The sequence below is a fragment of the Pyrgilauda ruficollis genome, unplaced genomic scaffold (assembly GCF_017590135.1).
Source record: "Pyrgilauda ruficollis isolate IOZ18807 unplaced genomic scaffold, ASM1759013v1 scaffold11, whole genome shotgun sequence".
NCBI lineage: Eukaryota > Metazoa > Chordata > Aves > Passeriformes > Passeridae > Pyrgilauda > Pyrgilauda ruficollis.
The window spans coordinates 9,595,224-9,622,310 of record NW_024509210.1 but is presented as its reverse complement, the minus strand read 5'-3'; the positions used below and the strand labels follow the sequence as shown (position 1 = coordinate 9,622,310).

At 35.7% G+C, this 27,087-nt stretch overlaps 1 protein-coding gene across 21 annotated transcripts in view; it reads right to left on the bottom strand.

Annotated features, from left to right (window-relative positions):
• Positions 1-27,087, bottom strand: part of KCNMA1 (potassium calcium-activated channel subfamily M alpha 1) — a 426,636-nt gene that overhangs the window by 294,555 nt on the left and 104,994 nt on the right. For all 21 annotated transcript variants that reach the window (XM_041475751.1, XM_041475740.1, XM_041475717.1 and 18 more), the window contains one exon: positions 13,421-13,585. In XM_041475751.1, the coding sequence (XP_041331685.1) occupies positions 13,421-13,585 (165 nt within the window). The remainder of the gene's footprint in view (positions 1-13,420; positions 13,586-27,087) is intronic.

The window sequence follows — 27,087 nt, the reverse complement described above, 5'->3', positions numbered from 1 at the left end:
ATCCTCAAATAAAGCCATCTACATCTGTCCTCAATTAAACCAGTGTAAATATGGATTGACTGAGCTAACTTCAATTAAATTACACAGTTAAGTACGAGATCAAAACTTGACCCAAAAGCTAGAAATTAATTTAACTTTGTCTTCCAATATGCTTTCAGTCTTACAGTTCCTTAGATTTTCCTCTGGACTATTTTTTAGCATTTTCACTAAGAATCACATCATGTATTTTTGAAGCAAACCAGTAAGAAGGGGAAGGTAGCTTAAATAACACACTTGTCGACACTTCTGTCAGCTAATTTATGCTTTTTAGGTATTTTTGGTGTTGCTAGCAAATCAAGGCATGTATTTTGTTTTTACAGTTCTTGAAAGTGTAACTGCTTATCATAGCAGACATACTGCTGTCAATTTTTTCTACATGGAGACTTTAAAACTCAACTGGTTTACCTTTTCTCTGGTCTAAAAAGTAGAAAATAGCAAACACAGACCATATAAATAGTCAATAATAATTACAACTAGTACAAGAGGTAGAAGTACTGATTATATGCATTAATATTTATTCTATGTTGCCCAGGTGAAGCTAAATTCTTTATAGTCAGTTATTCATTTTTATAACAAAAAGCCACCTTTTCACATGTCCCATGCCAAAACTAATCCAGCATAAAAGACCAGAAAACAGGTGCAGGAGGCACTTACTGTATTCCTTTAATGTCTAAACCAGAATTCTTGGGCATAATGATATATTCCGTTAGAGAAATCAAAGGACTTTGTATCATCCACAAGAATAAAACTGTAGAAAATGTATTGTTAGGAAATAACAGGCATGTACACAGCTCTCTGGAAGTGTGAGAATCAAAGGTGCACTGGTGTCTCTTAACCTGAGAGATGAGAGCAAGGCACAGTTTCTCAAAACACACTTTTTATTGCTTGTTTCAACTTAAGGGTAAAGCATGAGAGACTATACTGCATTTCAGACTAACAATCCATGAGCTGAAGCAGAATCCTTGAAACAAGCATAGAAACCTCCCAATCTGGTACAGTCTGACTCATTCAATACAAAAAGAAAAGATGGGCAAGATTAAAGGACTGAGCATTTTGAATGTTTATGAATAAACCTGCTGAACTGATAACAAAAACCATTAATTCCCTCATTTGCAATAAATAATATGATGAACCGGTAGGTCATTAGTAGTTCATCTTACAGTATTCGAGTTGTATCAGGTGCTATCACATCAAAAAGAACAAAAGAGCATGCCTTAGCTTAGAATCAAGAGAACTGGCTGAAATATTCATTAAGAATAATGTAAAAAATCTAGAGAAATATGGTGTCATTAGTTCCACCCTCCTGCATTTCCATCAGGTAAACACAGGGCATTGTGAATGCCTAGCAAAATTCTCTGTATTTTACTGGCAACTATGTATTATATCCCTAAACAGCTCTTGCTGCCATGATTTGCTGACTGAAGGTTGGGAGTCTTGAAATTTGAATCCAACCATATCAAACGGTGATGCCTAATTTATTGCAAAGAGATAACTCAATAACAAAAAAAAAACTAAAATTTTCTATTGTACTTAAAAATACCAAACAGCAACTGCAAATCTATCATCTGGTGACTTGTTTTTCTTAGTTACTTTTCACAGACAACCTACCCCAAAGAACTTGGTAATATAAAAAAAAAACTAAACAAACCCAATTGCACCAAACCAAACTTAAAACTGTTTCTTCTATGCTTTCTGTAGTCCTGACAAAAACAATGGCCCTTCTTATATAAACACCTAAATAACACTATAATACCAATGCTCATGCCAAGTCAGAAGTTTTTGCAATATTAACTTATTTGAAACAAAAAGGGAAAGAGGATTCACACATACTCATCACTGTACCTGTAAATGAGAGTTAATAGCAGATAATAAAGCTATTTTCAATTAGCATGCTAATTGTGAAAGTGTAACAAAAATGAAGATTTTCTAAGCTTTTTCATATATTCCTATTCCTTGAATAATGAACAAGACAAGTAGAGATTTCATTACAAGTACAAGGATCTGATGTCAGTATTCTTAGCTACAGAAGGTAAGACAAGGCTCAAGCCTCTCAATCCAGTGCTTACTTTGTGGCAAAGTTTTCAGGCTTCATCATATGTTTATTCTTGTAATTCCATATCATTGGATTAACTCATGATAACTCAACTAGCTATATAATTTCATTTCTATAAAACCAGATTTAACTTTTTTACACTACAAGATGCATTCTCTAAGTAAAATAAAACATCTCACACAGACAAGTTTTTCATTTGTAGAAATAAAACAGTGGATTTGAATATGCAATGGAACTGCATCATTAAAAAATTGGTCTTTCACATCAAGAGCCATCAACTATAAAGAGACCACAAGCAACTAGTGCTGATGCCCAAGGCTTTTTCCAAAAGAGAATACATAATAAGTCTAATGGACTGAATGGCAAGGAAAAAATTACATTGTTTATCTGTCTGCACCTATCAGACCCAAAAGAGGTTTTTAAAAAAGCAGAAGTGCAGAACAAAAACACTAAGGAAAAGAGGTTGTATAGAAAAAAAAAATTAATACGTGAGTATACAATCTACAAATGCATAATATGGAAGTAAGAATTGTTCATGTATAGGTATACAAAATTTATACAAAGCATACACATGCATTTCATATTACTAGACTAAGTATATAGGACAGAAACGTATTTTGGACGAGAAAATGTGTACTGGGAGAGAAAAACAATAATAAATTTCTGATTTCACTACTTTTTAAAAGCTGATTTCAATGCTTTTTACAAGCATGAGTAATTAATCTGAATCCTATTCTGCACAGAAACAAAGGAGTAGTACAAAGTTTAGTTGCATGTTCAAAGTCATACAAGTTACTGTTATATCTGAGAACAGAAAACATTTCAAACTTCAGTAGTCACATGCTGCAGCTACTGAATTCACACTGCTCCCATTATTTTTGAATAGTGACAAAAAATGCTTAGAAAATTTAAAGTTTCTGCTATGGACTATATGATCTAGAGGATTCACAATAGAAGGTACTTCAATGAGAAAAGAATTTTCTGCCCAGCTAACTCCTCCAAAAGTTTTAAGCCAGTGGCTGACAACCTTTTCCAGCCTAGAGACACTTAAAATTTTCTATTGTACTTAAAAATACCAAACAGCAACTGCAAATCTATCATCTGGTGACTTGTTTTTCTTAGTTACTTTTCACAGACAACCTACCCCAAAGAACTTGGTAATATTTACCATGAGAGAAAACAAGGCAAATCAGAGAATGTAACCGATAAGGAAATTATTGCAACAATTTTTACAGATTGATATAAAAATACCTACAGGTTTGTGCAATAATTTTCTGTTAGCAGGACATGATGACTTCTGCTGCTGTTTTGTAATAGGGAAAAAACTTTGGATTCACATCTACTTCATTATTTTTGATATTCTTATAAAATCCTCTAAGTATATCACAAAACAGCTTTCAAACCTTCTCTCACAGTTTCATCACATTCATTGAAGCAAATCAGACATAAGCATCAATGACAGAAATTGTTCTGGCCATGGTTGAGAACAAAAACCACAAACCTGCAGCCTTGAAAAAATAAATCTGAACAAACTACTATACTTCTCAAGAAATAACCCGCTGAATTTCTTAGAGCAGAATGGAGAATTCTCTGATTCAGATGAAACAATAGAACTGACTGGTGCAGCTTCTGTTTATATATACATGGGTGCTAAACTGTAGCATGGAAAAGAAATGGCAGCATGGAACACTGTCCAGACAGTCCAATGACACTCACAGCCCACACAGATCAAGCACCAGCTGCCCCAATGCCACTCTAAAGCTGAGCCCAAACTTACAGCATCCAAGTTGGCTTGGTTTTAAAATCCAAAACAAAACATCCCAACTCACAAGACAAGACTTTCTCCATTAAACAAATTAAAAAATAAGGAAAAAATATAAAATTAAACAGCTGACAGGGATATTGCACACATTTTGCATTGCTACTAAACTGCTGACAATATACTCGTACTTGTTACCAAGACACATAGCTATACTTTCTCAAGGGACATTCAACACCTTCAGAAATACACGCTATAGGATTAAATATAATGGCTGACAAGAACCAAGAGCTTAGTATTCTACAGCAGGCTCATGACAGGATCAAATTTTGTATATCACAACAATCAGATGGCTCACTAAAATCTACTCATCTCTACTGAAGTAATTTTTGCAAGATTTTACCCCTGACAGGCACAAACTGATTTTTTTTAAAGTTTAGTTGCATGTTCAAAGTCATACAAGTTACTGTTATATCTGAGAACAGAAAACATTTCAAACTTCAGTAGTCACATGCTGCAGCTACTGAATTCACACTTTTTTTAACAGTCTGTAGGAGTTACATGTTTTTCAATGAGGGGACTGTGGGCATCTGACAGAACTGGTTGGCTTAGTTTGCATGCAGTCTACACAAGGCAGGATTGGGTTCTACATTTCACTTTTAGTTCCCAAGTGGTATCCCCATTCTAAGCAGTAACAAGTAGACTGTGTTTGAAATATTTAATTTTTTTTAAGTTTGGATCAGAAATAGAGGAAGAATCAGACTCTGTTTCCTTTCCCATTCTATATATACCCTGCCTCAGTTAAGTCAGTTTTGTGACCCCCTCTTCACAGTCACAGTTAGCAATTCCATAGCTCATAAGAAGGCACGGCATTACATTGCAGAAATTACCTTTTCACCCACCTATCCTAGATAGCTCTGATGAATAGAAGCAGCCTTCACGAGACTCAAAGAGCCACCAGGACTGTTTAAAACTTCTGAAAAGTTCTGTCTCTTTACCTTTTTTGCCCATTTTCCCCGCTCAAAACATTTTCTCCTAGCTTTATCCCAAGCTGAAGGGAAGTGTCTGCAGGATGAAGACTCTAATTAGGAAGGAGGAGCAGGATCATTCAAGCAGACAAGGAAGATTCTCCCTTAAACTCATGGCATTTTGCTGTGGATTTATGGAAGGTTCTGAGAGCTTCCAGCTTCTATGTGAAACATATGGAACAGGCAGTTAATATTCCCTGATTTTTACTTCTAATTGACAACTTCTCCATCCTAGTTTCTACCATTAAATTACCTGCTCCCTTTTCAGAAAGGCAACTATAGAGTTACTACTACTTCAGATTAAACCAAGCCTTCCAAACCTTACCAATACAGATATCAGACTTGACAGGAAGAGTGGGGCTTCCTGCAGCTTTAGTAGTAAGCTTTGAAGTTGTCTCTGCTGCAGCATTTGCAACTAAAACAAAGCATTAATTAAAGCAGAGAGCAATCTCCTGTGCCAAAGCAACGCAAATTTAAGGAGCCACATAAAACTAACATAAAACTGACACCAGAAGGGATGTGCTGAGAACATTCCTCAAGAAACCTGTGAATATTCAAGAAATACCTAAAAACAGTTCCAAAAAGAAAAAAAGAAAGTATGTAAGGAAAAGGAGACTGATTTTGATAGACAATATTTTGTGTGAAAATTTTGCTCATCATCAAAACGGAGATTTTACAACAAGCTTAGCAATTTTTTCCATTTACCCCACACCTCAGACAAATGATTGATGGTACAGCTGTACAAAAACATAATGAATATTTTTGAAGAAAATTCTGTGTATCACATCAGTGTGCTGATTACAATTTTTTCAAATACAGGTAGCACAAAGGAAAAAAAAAAAAACAAACAAAAAAACAATATTATCAACAGCATCATCAGAGCAGACCTTCACAGGGGAACAGCACAAATGCCTTAGGGGAAGCCATCTGTCTCCTCCAGTGAGCTTTGTAAATATGCAAAATTGTGTTTGCATCTTCTGTTCAATACCTGGCTATTGTCAGTGGCCCATAGGTGGAAGGTAAATTTCCCCTGTATCACACACTAATCATGAGGATCAACACAGCATTACCACGAGACACATTTCTGTATTTAAACACTTTCATTCCAGATTCATGCAAGAAAAAAGTAGCAAAGACTTTCCCTTACTTATGTTTGACATGCATATACAGCAATAAATCAATAGTGACAGTCTTACAACAATTTTTCACCAATGCAGAGCTGTATAACAAAAGTGTACCTAAACCAGCTTTGCCATCTGAATAGCAAATCACGTTCTTGACTTTCTCCAAATAATCACACCATTCAAAACTTAACACATTATTTGCTTTTCTTCATTTTAATGACAGAACGCCATGCATACCTTAATTTAGATAAGAAAGTGCAAAAAATGTTAGCAAAGATATAAGCACAAAAAGGTTAGCAGAAAATACTTGCAAAAATGTTAGCAGAAGATATTTATTCACACTGCAAGAAAAGCCTCATGCTTTTAAATACTATTAGAATGGTTTCTGCAAGCACGGTAAACTATCTAGAGGTCACAAAAGTGAATGCAGCACAGCCCAAAGTCTGAAGGTAACTTTAAAGTGGGTAACTTCTATAGCAGCAGCTATAACCTGACTGAAAATAAGGTAGAATAGCCTACAGTGAAATCTGGCTTACAGAGAGGAGGCGTATAAAAATAAGGCATTTTAATTAAGATAAACTGCACGTGTGATGTACACACTAATTTTCTATTTTTCCACCTTCTGAGCTAAGAATTCAAATGCAATGTTTTACATCTGAGTATATCTCATGTCATTTCTTTATGAAATGTACTGTTTATTCTTTCCTTAATTTGATTTTACCAGTACATATAATTTTATCAGTACTTTATGCTAACCTTACCCATTCTTCACATAGCAATTCTTAAAAGTGGTAAAATTGAGCAGAAAAAAATACTCTTTATGTTTGATTAGCCACATAGCTCATTAACAGCCTCACAGAAATGAAAGTTTAAGATTAGCATATGTTAATCATAGAATATGCTGAATTGAAGGGATGCATCAGGGATGCTGAATTGAAGGTATGCATTATGTCCAACTCCTGGTCTTGCACAGGACACCCCAAGAATCACCACGGAATATGCATTATTTCTTTAATTACAAGATCCACTGCAATTACAGCAGTTTTCCAAAAATACAAAGTACAGTGACAATCAGAACTGCTACATCTACGTGTAGCACCTACATGCACAATGTAATAACGCAGTTTTAGAGACATATGCACAATAGAACTTTCTCACAAGACTCTGGGCAGAAGCCCACCCTTCAATCTAGAACCAAAAAAACCTGACAAAAAAAAACCTTGCTGTTGTCAATAATAAATAAATATTCAGAAAATGCATAACTGGAACTTAAACTAGCTGCAGTTACCATAGAAACAAAAAAGACTTACTCAACACTTCCTACTCTATTCCATTATCATTATCTCATGAACTTACAAGGAGAACATTGTTCCTATTCCTATGGAAACCCTGGAAATAGCCCCCATCATTGTCACAGATTAAGGCAATCTAGAACTCATCTCCTGGATTCATTTATGTGCCATCAAGGCCTATGAAAGATTAAAAATAACTAAACAGACAAAATTCTATTCTCAATAGAGATGAGCAGAATCTAAACCATTCCCTATGGACAGGTAAGTAAGTACAACACTGACAAGCAGTTTATAATCCCTGAACACCTGCAATGATCAGATCTGTGCAGTTACACTGACACACAAGGTACATTCTCAGCAGTGTGGGCACTGTCCTTTTACAAATGCCCCAGCTTGGGAAGACTGTACTCTATAATCATTATGTCATTTCTCTTACTTGTTGACCACGATGAGGAAAAGGTAACTTAATATAAATGTAATAGTATATAATCTAAAATACATACATATTTTAGATTATATACTAATATATAGTGAGGAAAAGGTAACTTAATATAAATGTAATAGTATATAATCTAAAATACATACATAATTCTTTCCACCTCCAAGAGCTAAAATAACTTTAAAAAAAATTAAAAAGGTAGCAGCGAACAAAACAAAAAGCAAAACAAAGAAAGAGGAGGGGGGAAAAAAAAAAAAAAAGAGGGGTGGGCCACCAACAAAACCACACCATACCACTCAGGGCATGGAACATCTTGTGATTCCTGCCTGTGCACAGTAAGATCTAGAAGCTGAGAAAGACTTTCCCTTTTCTCCTCTAAGTTCAGAAACCTAGACCACAGCTAGAGGGAACATATGGCACTATTTATTTTTGCCTGAATAGGGTATTCTGTAAGTCCCACCAAACCTTGCATAACTACCTAAGAAAAATTGTAATGTCAGAGCAAAACAAATCATTTTATCAAAGAACGCATGTGCTTCACTGCTGCAAAACAAATGTCATATTTGGACTTGTAAAAGGCTTGGAATGTTATGAGTGTGAAAGACTAAATCACTGAAGCATGCATTCAATTCCTGTTCTCTAGCCAATTAATATATTTTATTCTAAATTAAGTCCTATTCAGATAAACTGCATCCTAAGAACATTACACATGCTCAAAAAAGAAAAAAATCATAAGAAAATTGGTTACAGGACATTTCCAGGATAAGAGGGGTCCAAATTGAAAGAAAAAGAAAGAAATTTATGACAGCTTTGCTTATCCTTGAGAAAATGTATTAAACTTCATATTTGAATTCTGAGATGTTGCATACTCATGTTTGCTGAAGGTTTCTGTTCCTGCTTTGAAATTCTAGTGAAATAGCTGATACTGTCAAGAACACTGTCAAAAAAAGTATATGTATACCAACGACATATGCTTCTCCAATTTCTTATCTGCCAAATACCAAATTATCCTTTGAGCTCCTATTCTCATTAAAGCAATGAGACAACAGCCACTGTCTTTGGAAACAGTGAGAAACCCCACAATTTCTGTACTGTTAAATTTCACTTCAGCAGCTAGAAAACTATTACTTATCACAAGAGGTTGTGGGGATTCTTCCCCCTCAACATTAAAAAAAATTTGAGTTCTCTCATTAAAAAAAAAAAAAAAAAAAAAAAAAAAACACAAACAAAAACAAACAAACAAAAAAAACCCCCACGAAAATAAAAAGCAGCACGAACAAATCTAGTTGTAAAAAATACTGAAAAAAACCCAAAAACACATAAGCAAGCAAAATCACAAAGCATATAAAATACCTACATATATTTCCCAGGAAAATTTACTATAAATACTTATATAATTAAATATCCACCAGTTTTCCCCAAATGAGTAGTGAGGCCCTCTACCATTTTTTAACAGTTTCTCAGAAGTCCAGTCAAGGGTCAAAAGCTTTCCACAGATTGAATTGTGTCAAATTCAACAATATACATATGACTTCATTCTGTATATCAAACACTCCATCTAATTAAGGAAATCTTTTTCTTCTTACTCAAATGATATAATTTCAGGAAGCAAAATCAGTTCATAAACATGTTTAATTTCCTGCATCTTGTGATTAATTATGAATGTGTCTGATTCTTCTTTGAGAAACTGACCTCAGAAATCTTATACTTCCATCATCTACAGCATTTTACATCACTTCAAAGTAAATCAATTTCCCTGAACAGATTTTAAGTAAGTTTTTACCTTTTACTGTTATTTACATTTGTGCCACTCAACATCAAATGCAGACAGAAGTGCATGGGTTCCATTAGCATGTTCTTAAATCACGTGCTTAGACAATTTAACATGGACACATTTTTAAATCATACGTCAAGTTCCCATCTACATTGTTTAAGAGCAAAAGTCACATTTTCAAAGGTTGTGGCACCAAGAACATTATATTCCAGTCGTGCTTCTCAAAGATAAAGTATGAGGAAAAAAGGATATTCTGGCCATACAACTGTAGGAACCATACTTAGCCAGCTGCACTACTTGAAAACACAAAAACAGTTTCTAACTGAAGGACATTTTGCACCTCCTTATACAAACCTCTTCCTCCAAAGCCTGCACTTAAGATGAAACTGGGTAGTGTGAATATTTCTTAGTGCCTAAACCATTTATGAAATGTCAGGAATAAAATTTAGCTACTAAAGCAGTAATATGGCTATTTCTATTTCAGTACTTGAGCTTTTCAGTATTCACATAAAGTACTGAAACAATTCAATATTAGTACAATCCCATGCACATGACCCTTTTGCAACTTTTACAGACATGAATTACAGGCTAGGAAACACTCACTTGACATACTGATATGCAAGTGACAGTGAAATGCTTTGAAAATTCAATAGTTTAACCATTTTAAATCTCCCATTCTTGTTTCTCATGATGCTCCCAACAACCACAAGGTTCTAATTTCTCCTCTTTGTTTATTCTTTAAATGTAATTTTCCATCTAATGAATGGAATGGGAGGAGAGGAGATGACAAACATGGCTGGGTTTTTTCAACATTCATTTCAGGTACAGAACCCTTCTTTCCCTCACAACTACCAATTAATTAAATATTTTTAAGAAAACTAGTGTGGAGGAGAGTCATCTCTATCAACGATTTCAGTATTCGTCACTGATTGGATTGAATAATTTCATTAATTGTCTCCAATGACCCAGACCAGTAATAACAAGTTACATCCCCTACTTTCCAGCAGATGCTATGAAACACATAATTTTGTAAATTATGTCGGAAAAAACAGTATTTTCTGACTTAAGTCAAGTAGTTCTATGGCTACAATGTTGCCTAAGGCCTTCAAGTCTGCATCTGTTGTATAAATAGAAATATTTTATTTCACTAGAGAATTGTACAAATGGTCCAATACCAATGTACATGTCCAATCTTGTACTACACTATGAAGCTTTAACCTTTAGACACGTATGTTGTCTTGTATTTTCCATACTGTTGGCCTTTATTTTCTTCACCTGTGGACTGCCATAAAGTTTAAAAATTAAAGAGGTAATTATGGGAGGGCCCACTATTTAAATATTTGTTTCAATATTCACAAAGCACCTGGACAAACTAATACGATAAATTAGAAAGCTGTTTTGTAAGGTTACTAGGGAAGAAATAAAAGCTAGATCAGACATGTCAAAGGTACAGTGACAGAACCCAGAAGTGAAGAGTTCCAAAAAGTATCCCTTTTAGATTCCACAAACAGTACCTGATACACCACTAAGATGCATTGTGAAGAAAATGCCTGTCCAGGTAAGAACAATGATAGGAGCTTTTCCCATGAGCAGCAAACACAAATAATCTTCTACTTTACACTGATGTGTGCTCCACACTGTGCTAACTCGCCTCCTTCACTTCCCAAATAAACCCAGGTGCAGTTCCACAATATCCTTCAGGTGACCATGCTGAACTGAAGTTCAATTACAACTCCTTTCCCATGTCCATCTGCATTGGACTGCTTTTGAAACTATTTTGGTAAACATTGGATGTATAAGATTAATTTCAATTTAAGTATAAGATTAATTTTAATTTAAACTTTCACAGTGTGAAAGTGTATTAAAATTTCTTACAGCTGCAGATATCTCAAACAATTTTGATTTCAGAGAACGGTGAAATTACCAAATCTTTATTCTTTAGGGGAAAAAACAAATTCCGCACTTTAATTCAGAAATATAGTAGGTGTCAGGAATAGGGCTGTACTCAATTAGTAGTAAGCAATGATTAAGTCCTAATATTTTTAAACAATACACCTCAACATATTTATGTTGAAGTGTATTATTTGAAAATATTTTGCTACATCCTATATCTAAAAACAATGACAGTATTACCCTATAGCATGAATTTTCATTTTCAAACTTTAGGAAATATTCTCAGAAAGCAAAATTTAAATTAACAGCCAAATTGTCCATTCTGGAAATGATCCTCCATAAATTATATCCTGTCAATTCAAATACTGAATTTGGGAAATGCTATATTAAAAAAATGCACCTTGTTTCCTAAACTGACCAAAATTAACAAAGAGGTTCCATGCGTGGCTTCTCATTTCTCAGATGGTTAGGCATATTGATAAACCCAAATGTGCACAATATGTGCTGCTATACCTTGACACAACATAAATATACTCTCAGAAATAATCTAACCCAATGACATTGGCCAGCTGGTCCCTTATAAAATGCAATGGGAAGCTCTAAAAAATACCCCAAAGAAATAAATGAAGTCATCAAACAGTGTTGAGTAAGTTCTCCCCCTACACTGAAGTAAAATGTATTTTATATTATGTACATTAGGTTTTGGTCCCAGTTGTTGGTTTGTATCTGTGTTCACATACAGCCCAGTGAAATCAACACAGAGCAACTTCTGACTGCAGAGTTGGGAGCAGAGGACTCTGGCTTTGAGGAATTTCTAGCCTTGATAATTAAATTGGAACTAGAAGCATGAGTTCAGGTTTTTTTCATTTTTAGTGCTGAAGATGTCAGGAAACATGCAAAATGCCATTTTTTAGAAGACCATCACTAAAAACTGTAAATGTGGCAGCAAGGGAACACGCTTTCCAGCTATCGATAAAAGTCAGTAACTAACATAAATAACAGTGAAGAATGGTATTTTCAGGAAAAATAATCAAAATATTCTTCTTGCAGAACTAAACAATACAGTGGCAATTAAATCACCTCAACTTTTTGCTGCAGAAGACTTGACTAAAAAGCATAACCTCTTTTCCTCCATTTCCTCCTCCATCCAAATAATTAGTCTGTAGCCCAAAACTGATTCACCATCAAATATTTCTTAACCAAAATAAACAACCAAAGATACAAATACTTTTTCAGTTCAACCCAAACTAGTTAAAGTTTCATGGGGATTCTCTGAAGTTTTAAATGAGATTTAAATCACTTTAGCTTCTAGTTTATATGTGCATTCTAAAAAGAAAACTAATCCAAATTACATAGGAGACACTTTTTCCTGCAATGAACTCCACAGAAAACCCTTGCATTTTAGTATTTGACAATGCTCTAAAGCAATTATGTTTAAATAAAGTGAAAAACTAAGAAGTTTTTTTCCTTTTAAATAACATATCTGTCTCCATTTGATATGTAACTGTTCACAGGTTTGAAGGATTTCTACACTAATAAAGAAAAATATGAAGGGAATATAAAATCATTATTAATCTATGAAATGTATCAAAAATCTCATTGCATAGGCATTTTGATCTTGTCTTTGCTTTACAGTTCTGACCACTCCTTTATTTGTAACACTGGACTTAATTTCCAGGTTTGCTTCTGCTCTTCCAAACACAATTTTACTTTCAGATAAAATAGGTCTATAGTTTTAACACCTAATATGAAATTAATAAATTCACTGTTGGTACTTCAAAATCATGTAGTAGAGTAGTGGAATAGACTGGAGAGTGGACTGGCAGTCATTTTTTGTTACTTGCTGTCTCTCTCCACTCTCTCTTGCAGTGGGAATTAATCTGCAATTTTACAGAGAAAATTGGGATTGACTCAGTCCTGATGCAACAAACCAATCAAAAATCCTCCACTAATGCTGGGACACAGTGCTTCCTAAAAATGTTCTTTAAAATTAAACAGAGAAAATCATAGAAAACTTACAAGTACTCTGCCAGTTAATGTCTGGGCAGATATCATGACTCCTGCCCAATCCTTCACAGACGTCATCCATCCCACTTCTGCTGCCACATTCTCCTCTTTTTCATCTGTTGGTTTGCAGGCTCCATCTGCCTGTGTATCTCCACCACCATTGATCTTCTGGGCCTCCTGGAAGGTAAGTATTTGGGTTAGTTAATGTTTAGCAATTTGACAGTGAAAGTCAGTATATAGGTAGGGCCAAGAATAGTAATAAAAACCAGAAAATTTGTCTTCCTGGATCCCTGCTAGGTGAAACTAAGAACGTACTTGGCCACATTTTTAGAAATAAAAGAAACAGAAATGTTCTGTAAGGTACCAACTAGATAATAATACTCTCCTTGACATGACATCTTCAAAACATATACTTAGCACTAGATATACAATAAGTTCCTTCGCTACAAGCAACATAATTGACAACAGCTCTGTATGCAATTACAGAGTTACATATAAATGAATTTGTCACACATACACCGAAAGACCTTTTGATGTTTCAGTTCAAAATAATGCATACTAGGTGTGAACATAATTTATGTACAATTTTAATTTCCCATCACTAGAATAATTATCTGAGTAAACCTTCACTGAGAAGCATGATGTAACAAGACAGCAATTATCAAGTGTGAGGGGAAAAAAATCCATCATAAAGAATCTGCAGGAAGCTGCCATGCTATCAGTGAACCTGTGTTTCAATGAAAGTGTTTAAAATATCACAGGAATTATTCTGTCAGTAAGTGGTTCTCACAGAAAGAAGAGCTAGAAATTAGAGGAGCCTCAGCTGCACCAAGCTCACTGATGAGTAACATGCACTGGAATTCATATCAGTCTCTCATGGATGCTGCAGGAAGGATGTTGTGCTCTGTAACTGCCTGTGATGTGCTACAGTCATGGGTGTGCACAAACATCAAGGGAAACGACAGGAAAAGCCAGCGAGGATCATACAGTGTTTAAATCATCCTGCATGCAAAGTATCACTGTGCCATGAGCATGCCTTTGGTGACAGCATAATACTAATGACTTCCTGAATACTTGACAAGCTATGCTAAACAAAAATAGGAGAGGCAGCAATATTCAGTGCTGAAGTAAGTCCTGAGCACTAGATCTGCATTAGTGTTCCAAGCACTCTGCACAGACCGACACCTTGAAAGATCTTGCTTGTAGAGTACTTGTCTGTAGGCCACTAAGCAGGAAATGAATTGCCATTAATCCCCTTTGGAATATCTTTTATACAAGCAAAGATGCTTGATGTTGGTTATGTGATAATTACTACAGTAGAAATACTATCCTGTGATGGTCAAGACCCACAGTTGTGAGATGGCCTCGACGACACAGCTGGACATAAGGGTACAGGCACTTCCTGAGAGTAAAACTGAACTGATAAAGCAATTTCATTAAATCTGCCAGCAAAGAACAGTAGAACAAAGCTTAAAATGTAATATGAAGACCAACAGTTTTTTTCAGAGAAGCTCAACATTGCTAATTAGCTAATCAGATTCTTTTTTCTCTGTTAGTTTCCCTCCCAGAAAGCAGGCTCCATATTCTTACTAGCAATTATGGCAAAGCGTGATGTTTCTATATTGATAATAACAAATTATTCAGCGTTACAACAGTAATTCAGTACACTTCCCAAGCAAATAACGCAACAGAAGTTTAAAATTACTTTGTATTTGCATAACTGGACCTCATTCACTGACAAATTTGGACACAGTGAATCAGATGTTTTGCACTCGACGTTGAAAGATGTATCCTGTACCGCACACGCACAGAGCACAACCTACAGGAATGAGCTCACTGCAGAGGACAGCAATGTACAACACGGAATGAGGCGTCCCAGCACAGCAATGCTTGCCTGGAGCCAACAGGTGACCCAAAGCCATAGAGGTCAGACCCGAAGAAATGCCTTCACCAACATCAAGATTGTGATTATAAACCAGGAAAGAGAAAACTAGGCTCTATACTCCAAATATTGAAGCTTAGGCGACCTAGGCCTATCTCCTAGGCCTCACTGGTCCTAGGTGCTGTCCGCAAGGTCTCCCCTGCCTCAGACGCCCTCCGTGGCCCAGGACACCATTTCAGCCCCATCCAGGGCTCCCACAGCGCTGTCCTTTCCAGCCTTGGTGAGCCCACAGCCAGTTCTCCCTGCCTGAGCCACAGGCTGCTGTCCCAGGCCGACCCCAGGAAGGCTCCAGGCCAGGGCCTTGTCCCACCAGCCCAGCCAGGGCGCCGGGCAGGCCCCTGGCCCACGGGAGCCCCACAGCCCTGGCAGCTACAGACTGCTCAGAACACTACACATGCCGTTTCTTTCCCTATTCACACCAGTTTCTCGCCTTTTGTAACTGCTAGAGCTTGTCTTTCAGAACTCTAAGCTTCACACCAGATTTTGCTCCATGGTCCTCTGCATTGCACTGTGAGCTTACATACTCTGTACAAGTTTATATTGAATGAATTAATGAGGTTTTCATAGTAAAGGAGGTATAATTCTCTCTTCCTCTCAGATAAGAAATTGAGGTGATGATTAGGAGCCTAACTCGGCCACTAGAGAAGTTACGGGCAGAGTCAGGATGAAGCCACAGTCTTTTTTCATCTTTTCACCCAGCAACCCTTGTTTAAAAGTGCACAGATGCACACAAGTACAGACCTTGCCATAGAAAGTTACAGAACTACAGATCACTAAACAAAAAGCTGAATAAAAAAGTCAATTTTATTGAACTTGTATTAAGGTTAGAAAATTCTTTTATTGTGTATATGTTCCTTGCCCCCAATCTTCTTGTCAATAGATGTGATTGTTCGCACGATATAAAATAATTTAAAATTTCCTAGCACTCAATGAAATAAAATAGTAGGCAATTTACTTAATTGAAGGAGAAAGGTAGCTTTTATATTTTGAAAAGGTTTTCATAACCTACAGTTCTTTCGCTGTATTGACTTTTGGTTACCAATAGAATAGAGCAGTAAAACATGACAAACCTATTCAGTATTTGATTCTTCTGAAGGTATTAAAGTCTTTATTACATTTGAATGGCTATATTTCTATATTTATACTACTTCTTTCACCTCTATTAAAATCTCCCACCCATATTATTTCTTAATTAAAATTTAAGTAAAACAATCATCCCCTGCCAAGTATGATTTGGAACAGACTCTCATGATCAGCCTAGCCCCTGCCATTATTGTAGCTATAATTAACATGCAGATTAGTTGCTGTTATGTAGTATTTGTATTCAGTTGGGATATTTTATATTTTTCATCTACATGGCTAGCTTTTTATCTTACTTAATTGGCAGTTGAGTATTAGGAAAAGTTTATCCCTGAGTCATTATGCAATTGTGCAGTGATCACTAAAGGAGGTTTAAAGGCTGGGTTTTTTTTCACACTGAACACAAAATTCAGTCCTGTTATTAAGTGTATAGTCTTGTTTCATTGCTATTTCTTCATCTCAAAGCATTGAGTAACCAACACCAAGACCTGAAAAAGGTGCTTAAAATAATAACCTGACAGTAACGATAGTTGCTTAATTATTTACAAGTTCAGTATTACAAGCAAGGGATCTTGACCCACTCTGCTTATCAGTTTTCATTATTTTAATTACTTGATGGCAGGAACATGCAGGTAGATTAAGTGAGAAGCAGTATATTGTGAAATACATATTTCCTGAACTTAATGACTAAATGGAAAATAGCATGATGAGGAGGTGTGTACAGGAATCAGTATTCTGTGTTCTACCAATGGTTTGACACAGACCTGGACCAAAAACTTCAATGGTTTGTCTTCTATTTTCAGCAATAAATATTGAATTAGCTTACATAAATTCTGGGATTCTTGAAGACAGTCGCCTTAAGAAGAACTCAAAAAGGCAAAATTCACACAAAAACGTTAACAGTTTTAGAAACATAGTCCTGCCTGTTCCATTTCACCTCTAAAATACCTATACAAATGTACAACCACTGCACAGACACCTCACCCAACCCAGGACAACACAAAATAAAATCAGAAAATTATTATGAAGCCTTAAAACATCATCTAAGAATAATCTGTCTTTTTAAAAGCCCTAAAAAAACACAGGACAACATGAACATAACATGGAAAGTAGTCTCTGATGTATGGTACTGAAAAGACTTGCTATCTTGTTAAAATATGTTTTAAAACATATGAAACAGGTAGTCGATGTGAGGGAAAATGCCTGGGTCGAAGTGTGATGAAACAAAAAAAAGGATTTGGTAATCTCATTTATCTAACATGTAACTAACTGAATATCACACAAAAATCATTAAGCATCACCTGTAATGAGATACAGAGCACTGAGTCATGCCCACATCACTCAAGAGAAAGTAGTATGCTCAGTCTAAGCAGATGTTTAAAAACAGTAACACCAAGGAGGCAAACACAGTATTGGCCTTTGACTTCCACCCTAGATAACATGAGATGAGAAAGGGCCTGTCAGAATGGCAGCTGCTCCTAGTTTAAAGTACTCAGTAATAATACAATAAGAAAATATCATTTGGACCAGTTAGGAAAAGGCTGCTTAGATAATAATGCCAGCAAATAGGAATTTTATCTCTTTTAACTGCCCTTCAATTAACAGCACTGCATTCCTAGAGCCTGGCATTTTATTAAATGTTTTATATCACATCAACAACACTATGATAATGGTCATTCTTACAAATTAGGAATCTGCATTTACATTTTTTTCATTCACCTGTTTCCCCAAAGGCACTAAGAGGTGGTACGTGAAGAGGAATAATTTTGCATGAGACTATTTCTCCTTTCTCTTCAGTAAATGTCTAAAACACTGTGTTTAAAATTATTAGACTTCTATCAATAATTTAATTTCATGTCCTTCAATACATTCACTCACTACTTTGACATTTCCAAATAGGGGTCTTACATTTATATAAAACCATAACATTATGCTGCATTCTCTGAAGTTGGGCAATGTATAGTGAATGTTAGACTTCAGGTACCTACTGAATATACTGTCACGGCAGACACCTTCTGTCAGATAAAGTTACCATCCATTGTCTCCATCTTAACAGTTACTAAGTGCCAGTTCATCCAGTGCTAAAAACAAGCAAAAAACAAACAAACAAAAAAAACCCAAACAAACTAAAAAAAGCCCCGCAGCTGTTCACCTGTTCTTGTACAGTTTAGGAAACACAAGTTTTCACTGGAACATTAATAAAGAAAACAAATGGCAATGTGAGAAATGAACAGGTTTGTGGAGACTTTCAAACCTCTTGTAAGTCAGACTTGTAGGAAAAGAGAAAGCAAAGGCTAAACTAACTAAATGTGAGGTAAGAGGTACTTCTAAACTGGCCTATCCACAGCATTTCTTTGCATATTAGGTTACACTGACGTCAGTTATCATACTGTAGCTATCGTTCAACTTCTTTCAAAGGATTAATTATTGATACCCAGACAAACATTATTCCTTTCACTGAATAAAAGAACCAGAATGATCTGTGGAAAACATGGCTGATGAGATAACCCAGCATTTTGCTCTCATAAAATATTCACAAGCCATATAAATTCGTTGTCTGTAAAGTTGGAATATTAAGAAAAATAAGTCAAAAATAGAATACAAAGAGTTTATTAGTTTAAGACTGAGATGTTATACACTGTCTTCTGCATTCCCAAGGGATTTCTGAGAAGCACCTTACCAGTCCTTCCTTACAAACAGAACCTTACTTTCTGTGCTGATCACCAGAAAACCTTTTTTCCTCTTTTTGCAGTGACCAGCTTCTCTGCATTTGTGCAAATCTTCAGTAATCCTCACAGATTTCATGTTCTGTGACCTTCATATTTCTGGTACAGGTTGCTTGTATAAAATTCCCTTTTCACATCATTGCTTTGACTGACAAAAATTGCTGCAGTAGAGGAATTAATTCTAAAACCTTGACCTGAGAGACAAGAGAAACCAGACTAGTAAAATATAGTGTTCCACCCATGATTCCACAAATAGTACACCAGTCTGTCAAATGAAGGGTTCCTGGGTATGGTTCTCACTTAAGAATATGAAACAGCAGACACCTACATTATCTGAAATCTGAAGAAAGTATAAAACATGCATTTCAAAGATTAAAAATTTCTACACATTAATGGAAATGTTATAATGTAACACTTTCATTGATGTGAAAGATTATTTCCAAATAACTGAAAAACTGTCTGGCAGATTTCCGTAGCTGCCTAAGAATTGAGAGGCATGCTGGATGTCCCTATTCTGTTATCAAATTTTGAATTTCCACAGCCACATTGTCTAACCTCTTCATGTCTTCACCCTGCAGCTATAAAACAAGAGCAACAGTTTCTGTTTCATAGGGATCTTACAAAGATAAATACATGTAGGATTTTAAGTGTCTTGATAATTCACAAAGACAGACAATGCAGGCATAATCTATGTGAAATCACAAAGTAAGACACTAAAAACCTACTGGTAAAAATTGTTAGGTTAGTTATATAAGACAATTAAACATTAAAACAGATGTGTAAAAGAGAAGCAATTAAGAACTCCAGACAACATAGGGAAATGAAAAAGGACAGACAGAAAGTCACTGCAACTTTTTTTTCAAACAAACAGTGCTTTTCAAAAACATGATTGGTTCAATTTAGCAGGAGTTTATATCAATAGTTATATAAGCTTTCACTGTAAGTTAAGAAGTTAAGAAGTTTGGGTGAAAAATTTCATGGAAATATATTGATAAAAATAGAACTAAGTTTGCTTTTCTAGCTTCTGGTTGTGTATCAGACCACACTGTTAGAAATAAATCACCTCTAAAATTGTCCTGAGACTACATAACAAGTGAACTGTCTGCAATACATAAGTAAACAAAAAAATAGGATAAGTCAGTGATGTACAGTTCAAAATTATTCACTGAAAATATTTCAAAAATGTCAAACTAATACCTAGCCTTTAAATTTATTTTCCTTTTTTTATAGTCAACAGAGCATTTCTTATTAATTTTCTCTACTAATACCAAATTATTACCACATTAAAATAGTCTCTGAAGGCCCTTTCAATTACCAAGTAGCAGGCAAGAGGGCAAACAAGCATTTCACTTTATTGATGGGGGCACTGAATTTAAATGAAATGACACTTTTCATTATTCTTTGGTCCCTACACACCACGGAAATATGTCCATTAAGTGAATTAGACAATTACCACATAAGGCATTAGTCTTTAAGTGTATTTTCTGTGGTTCAGAAAGATGATTCTTTCAAAATATGTTTTTAAAAGCGCTTTTAAGTAGATTAGCCTTAAATATGATAGAAACTAAACTTGTAAAAATATATAAAGCAACTTTAGATGGGACTGAGTTATTAAAAATACAGACAAGGGTTCTTTAATAGAAAAGCACAGAGGACAAAAAGTGCATGCATTTTCTGTTATCCTCCTCTTTTGTTCCCTCCCACCTAACAGAAGGCAAATCAAAGTAAGCATAGAATTGAAAATAAAACTGATAGAGACATTGTCATGAAAACTGCTGAACTACCTATATCCTATTGAGTGAGAAATATCTGTCACAGATGACAAAATGCTTTCAGTATTTATCCAAAAGTCTCAGTGTTTCACAAATGGGAGAAAATGGTCTCAAAAATGAGAAAGTAGTAAGAAACAGTGGGGAAATTACCTAACTTGTTTATCTTGATTACAGGAAGTACTCCAGTTGATTGCTTGTAATTTTGTTGTTGTTGTTGTTACCAGTAAGTAATATGCAATTCCAAGATTTTCAGTCATTACCTCTTGGCACTTTTTTTTACTGCCATGAGTGAATGAAAGAAAAAGAAACATATTTAATTTTTCCTAATTTTAAGAGAAATATGACTAGTAAATCTTTTCTGATCTACAGTATCTGGATTACAAGCATAGTTTTCACAAAATAACTATGTGATAGATCCAGCAGTAAGAAAAATAATTAAATAACTACTCACTGCCAGGAATAATCAATAAAGTCAGTCATTAAAAAGTTCCAAAAGTAGAAGGTTTATTTTACTAAAAGATATACTCAAGCATCATTTACAAAATAAGTACCAAACTGCTTTGTCAGTGTAGTGAAACTTCACAGTACCTTCTCAGTTGTGTGTTTTTCTCCATCCTGCTCAATCACAGAAGGGAGGATTGTACCTACCACCAAACAGGATGTTTTCATTCACTGCATTAACTTCCCAATCCTCCCTCATTCATGCTATCAGAGGTATCCAAGAGGAGATGCCTAGACTGAACTGCAGAAGGAAATTCTTCCCCTCTACTGTGAAATACAGAGTAGCAAGGCAGCTAGCACCTCTGACTGAAATTCATGTTCAAAATCACATTTCTATTGCCCAAAAATCACAAAGAATCCATGGATTAGGAAAGACGATGCCCAGCTTAAAGGACAAAGCACAAAGTACAATAGCTACTCCAAAACAGGAATTTTGGTCCTTACATAAAAGGAATTAACCACTTATTTCCTTAGCTGAAAGGACAGGTTTTCATCTTAAAAACTTGCTGGCAGGAATTTGAGTACTTCATTTGACTCAAATCAACCATTTTCACATTAAAGGTATGGACTTAAGCACTTGAGTTTTCTTTATGCGTAAAATAGAAAGTTATCAATATTTTATGGAAATATTGGCAATCCTCAATGGGGAGCCTCAAATAGCATTTATTTGCATATATATTTTTATAAATAGATTTATGATTTTTCAGAAGGTTTTCAGAAGATTACAGCATAAAAGATGAAGAAGAAAGGCAATGGGGAAAAAAAACCCTGAGAGACTCACAAATATAACAGGTTGGTAATATCATAAAACACATGTATAACAATATTTAGAAGAATGCCAGAGAAGCATTCTATCACCTGCCAAATTCGATAAAAGAGTCATCTCTAAGGCATTTTTGATTCAAGGGCAGTGCATAACATTTATTGTCATCGAATTACAATCATAAAGGAAAGCACAATGAATTAAAGGTAGCTCTCTGTAGAATATAAAGCCTTATCTAAGCCTATCCTGATGCAGGAAAATAAGTTCCAGTATGCAGCACATAAATATTTGAAGAGCAGCAGGTCAGCCAATTAAGTAATTAAAACTATTTACTAGCACACAACACTTCTCCCTCTGAGATTACAGAGTGTCACGCAGCTTTCAGACTGCAAGAACTTGGTGCAGGGGGGAGTAAGAGAGCACACAAATGTGCAGGAATCTGGAGCAAAAATATACAGCTCTACTTCTCAAAATATTGAAAATACAGATTTACTTGCCAACTGTTTTAATGATTACTTTAAAATAATTAGACTCAGCATTTCCCTCTAAAAGACCAGTTACATCACATGGTAAAAAATGTATAAGTGCTATTATTTAATCAAGCAGATGTGACTTGATTTATTACCCACTACTATGGAAACAATTTTGTGTAATGTTAATCTCATTACTCCCTTGCATAAAGGGCACACAAAAAATTTTAATCTACAAGGAATTTTTTTCTTCTTTCAGGTTGAATTTCTTTTAGGTAGCTTGTATTACTTAGGTTCACTTCCTAGACACTATCTAGCAGCATCCAAATTATCCAAGATCAACACCTGTAGACTACAAACACAGCATTTGATATATTTATGGTACAAGGAAATACGCATAGTTGTTCCAAATTTACAGATACTGACCGAAATCTGAAGCAGAGAAAAAGACTGATAAATTTCTGACTTGCATATTACATCTCCATTAATTGTTACTTATGCTATATAGAATAGAACAAACTCAGTGAATTCTCTTTGACTTTAACTTCATCACCTTAAATAACAGGAATAACTTAAAGTAGTACAGAGATCATCCCCAGCTATTGTGTGCAGTGATGCAATGCTAGGAATTGATGCATGACTTTGACATTGAACATTGCCTTTTTAAGCAATCAGAAGTTGGACTAGTGGAAAATAAAAATACATGGTGTCCATTCTTGGCTCTCATAATGCATCCTGTTCCAAGGCAGGATTGAATCTGCCTGTACCAAAATTTCTATATGAAGCTCCTACTCTGACAGGTCATTTTCTAAATGAAAACAGCAACTCTTTGAAGCTCCTCAGAGGCCTGAGTGATCAGAAGCAGCCCTGGCAGAGTTGCATTAGTAGCAGAGGGCCAGTGAGGCAGGCATTGTTCTGTCTCATGGGTCTGCAGGTTTTGGTTTCAAAATTTATCAAACCAGCAGATACAGCATATGTTACAAAAATGTGTTACCTCTGAACACTCACTCTGCCTATAAATTTTGCATGACACAGCAGGCAGTTATTGTCACCTGAGCAGAAAAGGTAATGAACAGAGGTGAGAGGATAGGTCAATTTAAATTTCTAGCACTTTTGGTAAGATTAAATAAGAATAAGAAGAAATTAAAGTATAACTATTGTCAAATCATCAGAAAGCATTGAGCTTTAATGCGCTCAACCTTCGTCGGAGCAGAAGCTGACAATGACAGATAATAAAGTTAAGGCTACAATGGAAATTTCAATCTTGAATGCTGTTTGTTTATATCTTGCAATTCTGTGATAATGTTATTACAGGGCCTGCAACTACCATTTTTTCTTTTAAATTGTATATTAATTACTTTGGTAAAGAGTTTGCAGCAGCAAAAAGATTGAAAAGTTCATCAAAGCAGGGTGTCACACTGCACACTATTCACAAGATGTGATTTACTGAACCTACTCATCAGCTTGAAACTTAAAGAGACTTTCTCCATGTACTGTGCTGCATAATCACCTCACACAGCTTTTCAAGATGCAGGTGCCCCCTCCCATAATTTATCTGTGATTGAGATTCATTGACAAGCCTATGCAAGTATCACATGACGTTAAAAAAATTCACCTTAACTACTTCTTAAAAGAAGAAAGGGCTTAATTAAGCCTTATTAAAAAAAGTAATGATTCATACATCAGTAATTCACATCTTCCAAATATCTGATTCTAGTTTATTCAGCAACAAGACATTGAAGTAATACATGTAACGAGGGCATACTTTTGAGAAATAAATAATATCTCTGCATTTCAGATTCAGCTGAAGGAAATTGAGGGGCTGGGGAGGGAAGGCATGAACTGTAAGATCAGCTTTTTTTTTTTTTTTTTTTTGAGTTTGAAAGTATGGCTTTTATCCTCACAAAGTAGTTTAATAAGGAAAATGGGATCTGCAGGTTACAAAAGCCAAAGTCTTATGTATAATAAATCCCATTTTGTCTGCAGATCTAAAACTCTAAGAAAAGGATTCAAATATGCTTTTCTTCCGGGTCACTTTCTAAGTCCTCACTGGTACCATCGGATGCACCATACATAATTCAAATGCTTCAAGTGATTAACACCTCTAAAGCGCCCAATAAACTAAAAGTGATGTGTAGTTTTTACCTGATGGCCACACTGGCAGCCACCATGGCCTAGAAGCCTTTAGTGGCCCTCACCCCAGGTTGCAAAAGATTTCTGCCAAATAAAATGAACTTTCTATGAAGCAAGCTTCTTCCTTAAGACTAAGTCATAATCAGATTTTTGTACTGTGATGTTTAAAGAAAACTTAACTTCAAATATATTTTAAAAGGCTCTCCATGGAAACAAAGTCTCCTTCTTATTGACTGGGTCAACAGAAAGAGTTGTGAAAATTCAAATGGAAAACTTTGAAAATTTTATTCACTTTTCACTTTTTATGGGATTCAAAAAAGATTAAACAATTCTATTTCCGCTAAAAGGCCACTACTATTACCTATAAAATTAAGTTTGAATCCCTCAGATCCACAGAAATCTTTTCCTACACTGATTTCTTTTCATGCAGATAACCACAGGAGTAACAGAAAACTATAAACTAAGCAAACTCCAACCTGTACTAGCATTTTATAAAGCAAAGCATGTTTTACACAAAGTTCTAAGCAATTACACACAACAAAGGCTAGCAGGGGGAAAAGCCCTCCTCCACACAACGAAACAGCTTTTCTATCAGCTTTTTTCCTACAGGTATTTGCTTCATCTATCACACACACCAACAAATCTACACAACCCTACTGCTTCTACAGGTCAGAAAGTGGTATTTGTCAACTACTAGTTAAATACACACCACCGCACTAATTCTCCTGCTCTATGGTCTCCAGCAACATCTTTGCAGGTATGGTGGTAAATGCAATCTCCTTATCTCTCAACCAATTTATGAAAACAGATACATCTGAAACAGAGACACCGGGCCCTCATAGTCTACTCTCACCAGAAAGGTCCTGTGTATGGTTCCCATTACAACCAGCCACAGCAGCCATCACCATATGAAAGCAAACCCTGTGAAAGTCCCTAATGTCTTTTTTTAAGCATAGTACCAGTCAGAAAAGGGAAAAAAAAAAAGGATCCTGGATTGTTCTACAAGGACTGTGAGGTACTGGCACAGGTTGCCCAGAGACATTTTGGTTGTCTGATCTCTGGAAGTGTTTAAGATCACGTTGGATAGAGCTTTGAACAATCTGGTCTATTGGAAAGTGCCCCTGTCCATTGCAGGGAGTTTGGGATGAGATGATCTTTAAGGCTCCTTCTGACCCAAGCCATGTGTGATATGATTCTATGATTCTACTATCCACCTCTCTGAGTAGTACCATCTCACAGGGATTATAACCTAGAAAATGGAGTTGGAAAGATTGAGGAGCATCATGTAAAACTAAGTTCACAATAACAGCACTCTGTCCACAACTATAGAAGTGCAGAATAAAGCTAGCACTCCCTCTGCCAGGGTCTGAGTACAAGGCAAGTTGAATATGAACAACAGTGCATCCTGGCAGCCAAAGGGATGTTTATCCTAACACAGTAGGGATTGAGGAAAGAGCCTCTGAGCTTCAAATTAGTTCAGTAGAAGGGGTCTGGTGACAAAGAAGAATATGTTGAGAAAAAAGATTTATCATTTAAGCCATTTTTTCAGAGATAAGGAGGTATCATCTGTCTTAATTTTTTTTTTTTTACTTTGTTTGCTTTATTCAGGAATGGGGGTTTTGAGGTTTCCTTCCCTTCCCCTCCCTTCAAACATAACACTTTGTCATTTCATGCCTTTGAGTTTGGCTTAAAGTCTCCAAGTCTTTCAGACCACCTTCTACTATTATCGTCAATTGTGGTGGCACTGAGTAGCGATAATATGATGGACATCTGCACACACACTCTGGATGAAACCCTGCCAACCTCCTGGGATGACAACAGATGTTTTTGTTAGCTCTCATGTCTCACAGGAGCCAATACTAACCCAGGGAAGGAGTCAAAAACTGAAAGTACCACTGACAGTCAGAATAATACTATAGTCCACTGCCACTGAGGTCACCTTTTAACCAAATAATGGTGGCATCACAGCAGTGAACACACCACATTACCAAAATGGTTGCACAGCCTTTCACCATGCCAGAAAGATTTTTTTGCTATACAACAAAATAAAAATATGATTCTAATGAAAAAATACCATTAGGCTGGGTCTAAACACAGTAGCATGTGGCTATACTGTAACTGGGACAATGGAAAGCTACCAGATACAGTACTCAAGCTCCAAAAGGAGGATGAAAGTTCATTGTTTTGAGCTTGTAAAACCAAGAATATGGGAATTGCTGAAACAGACAGTCTCAAATATGGCAGGAAGAATGGAGGAAAACAGAATTAAAGAAGTCCCACAAATTTTTTATG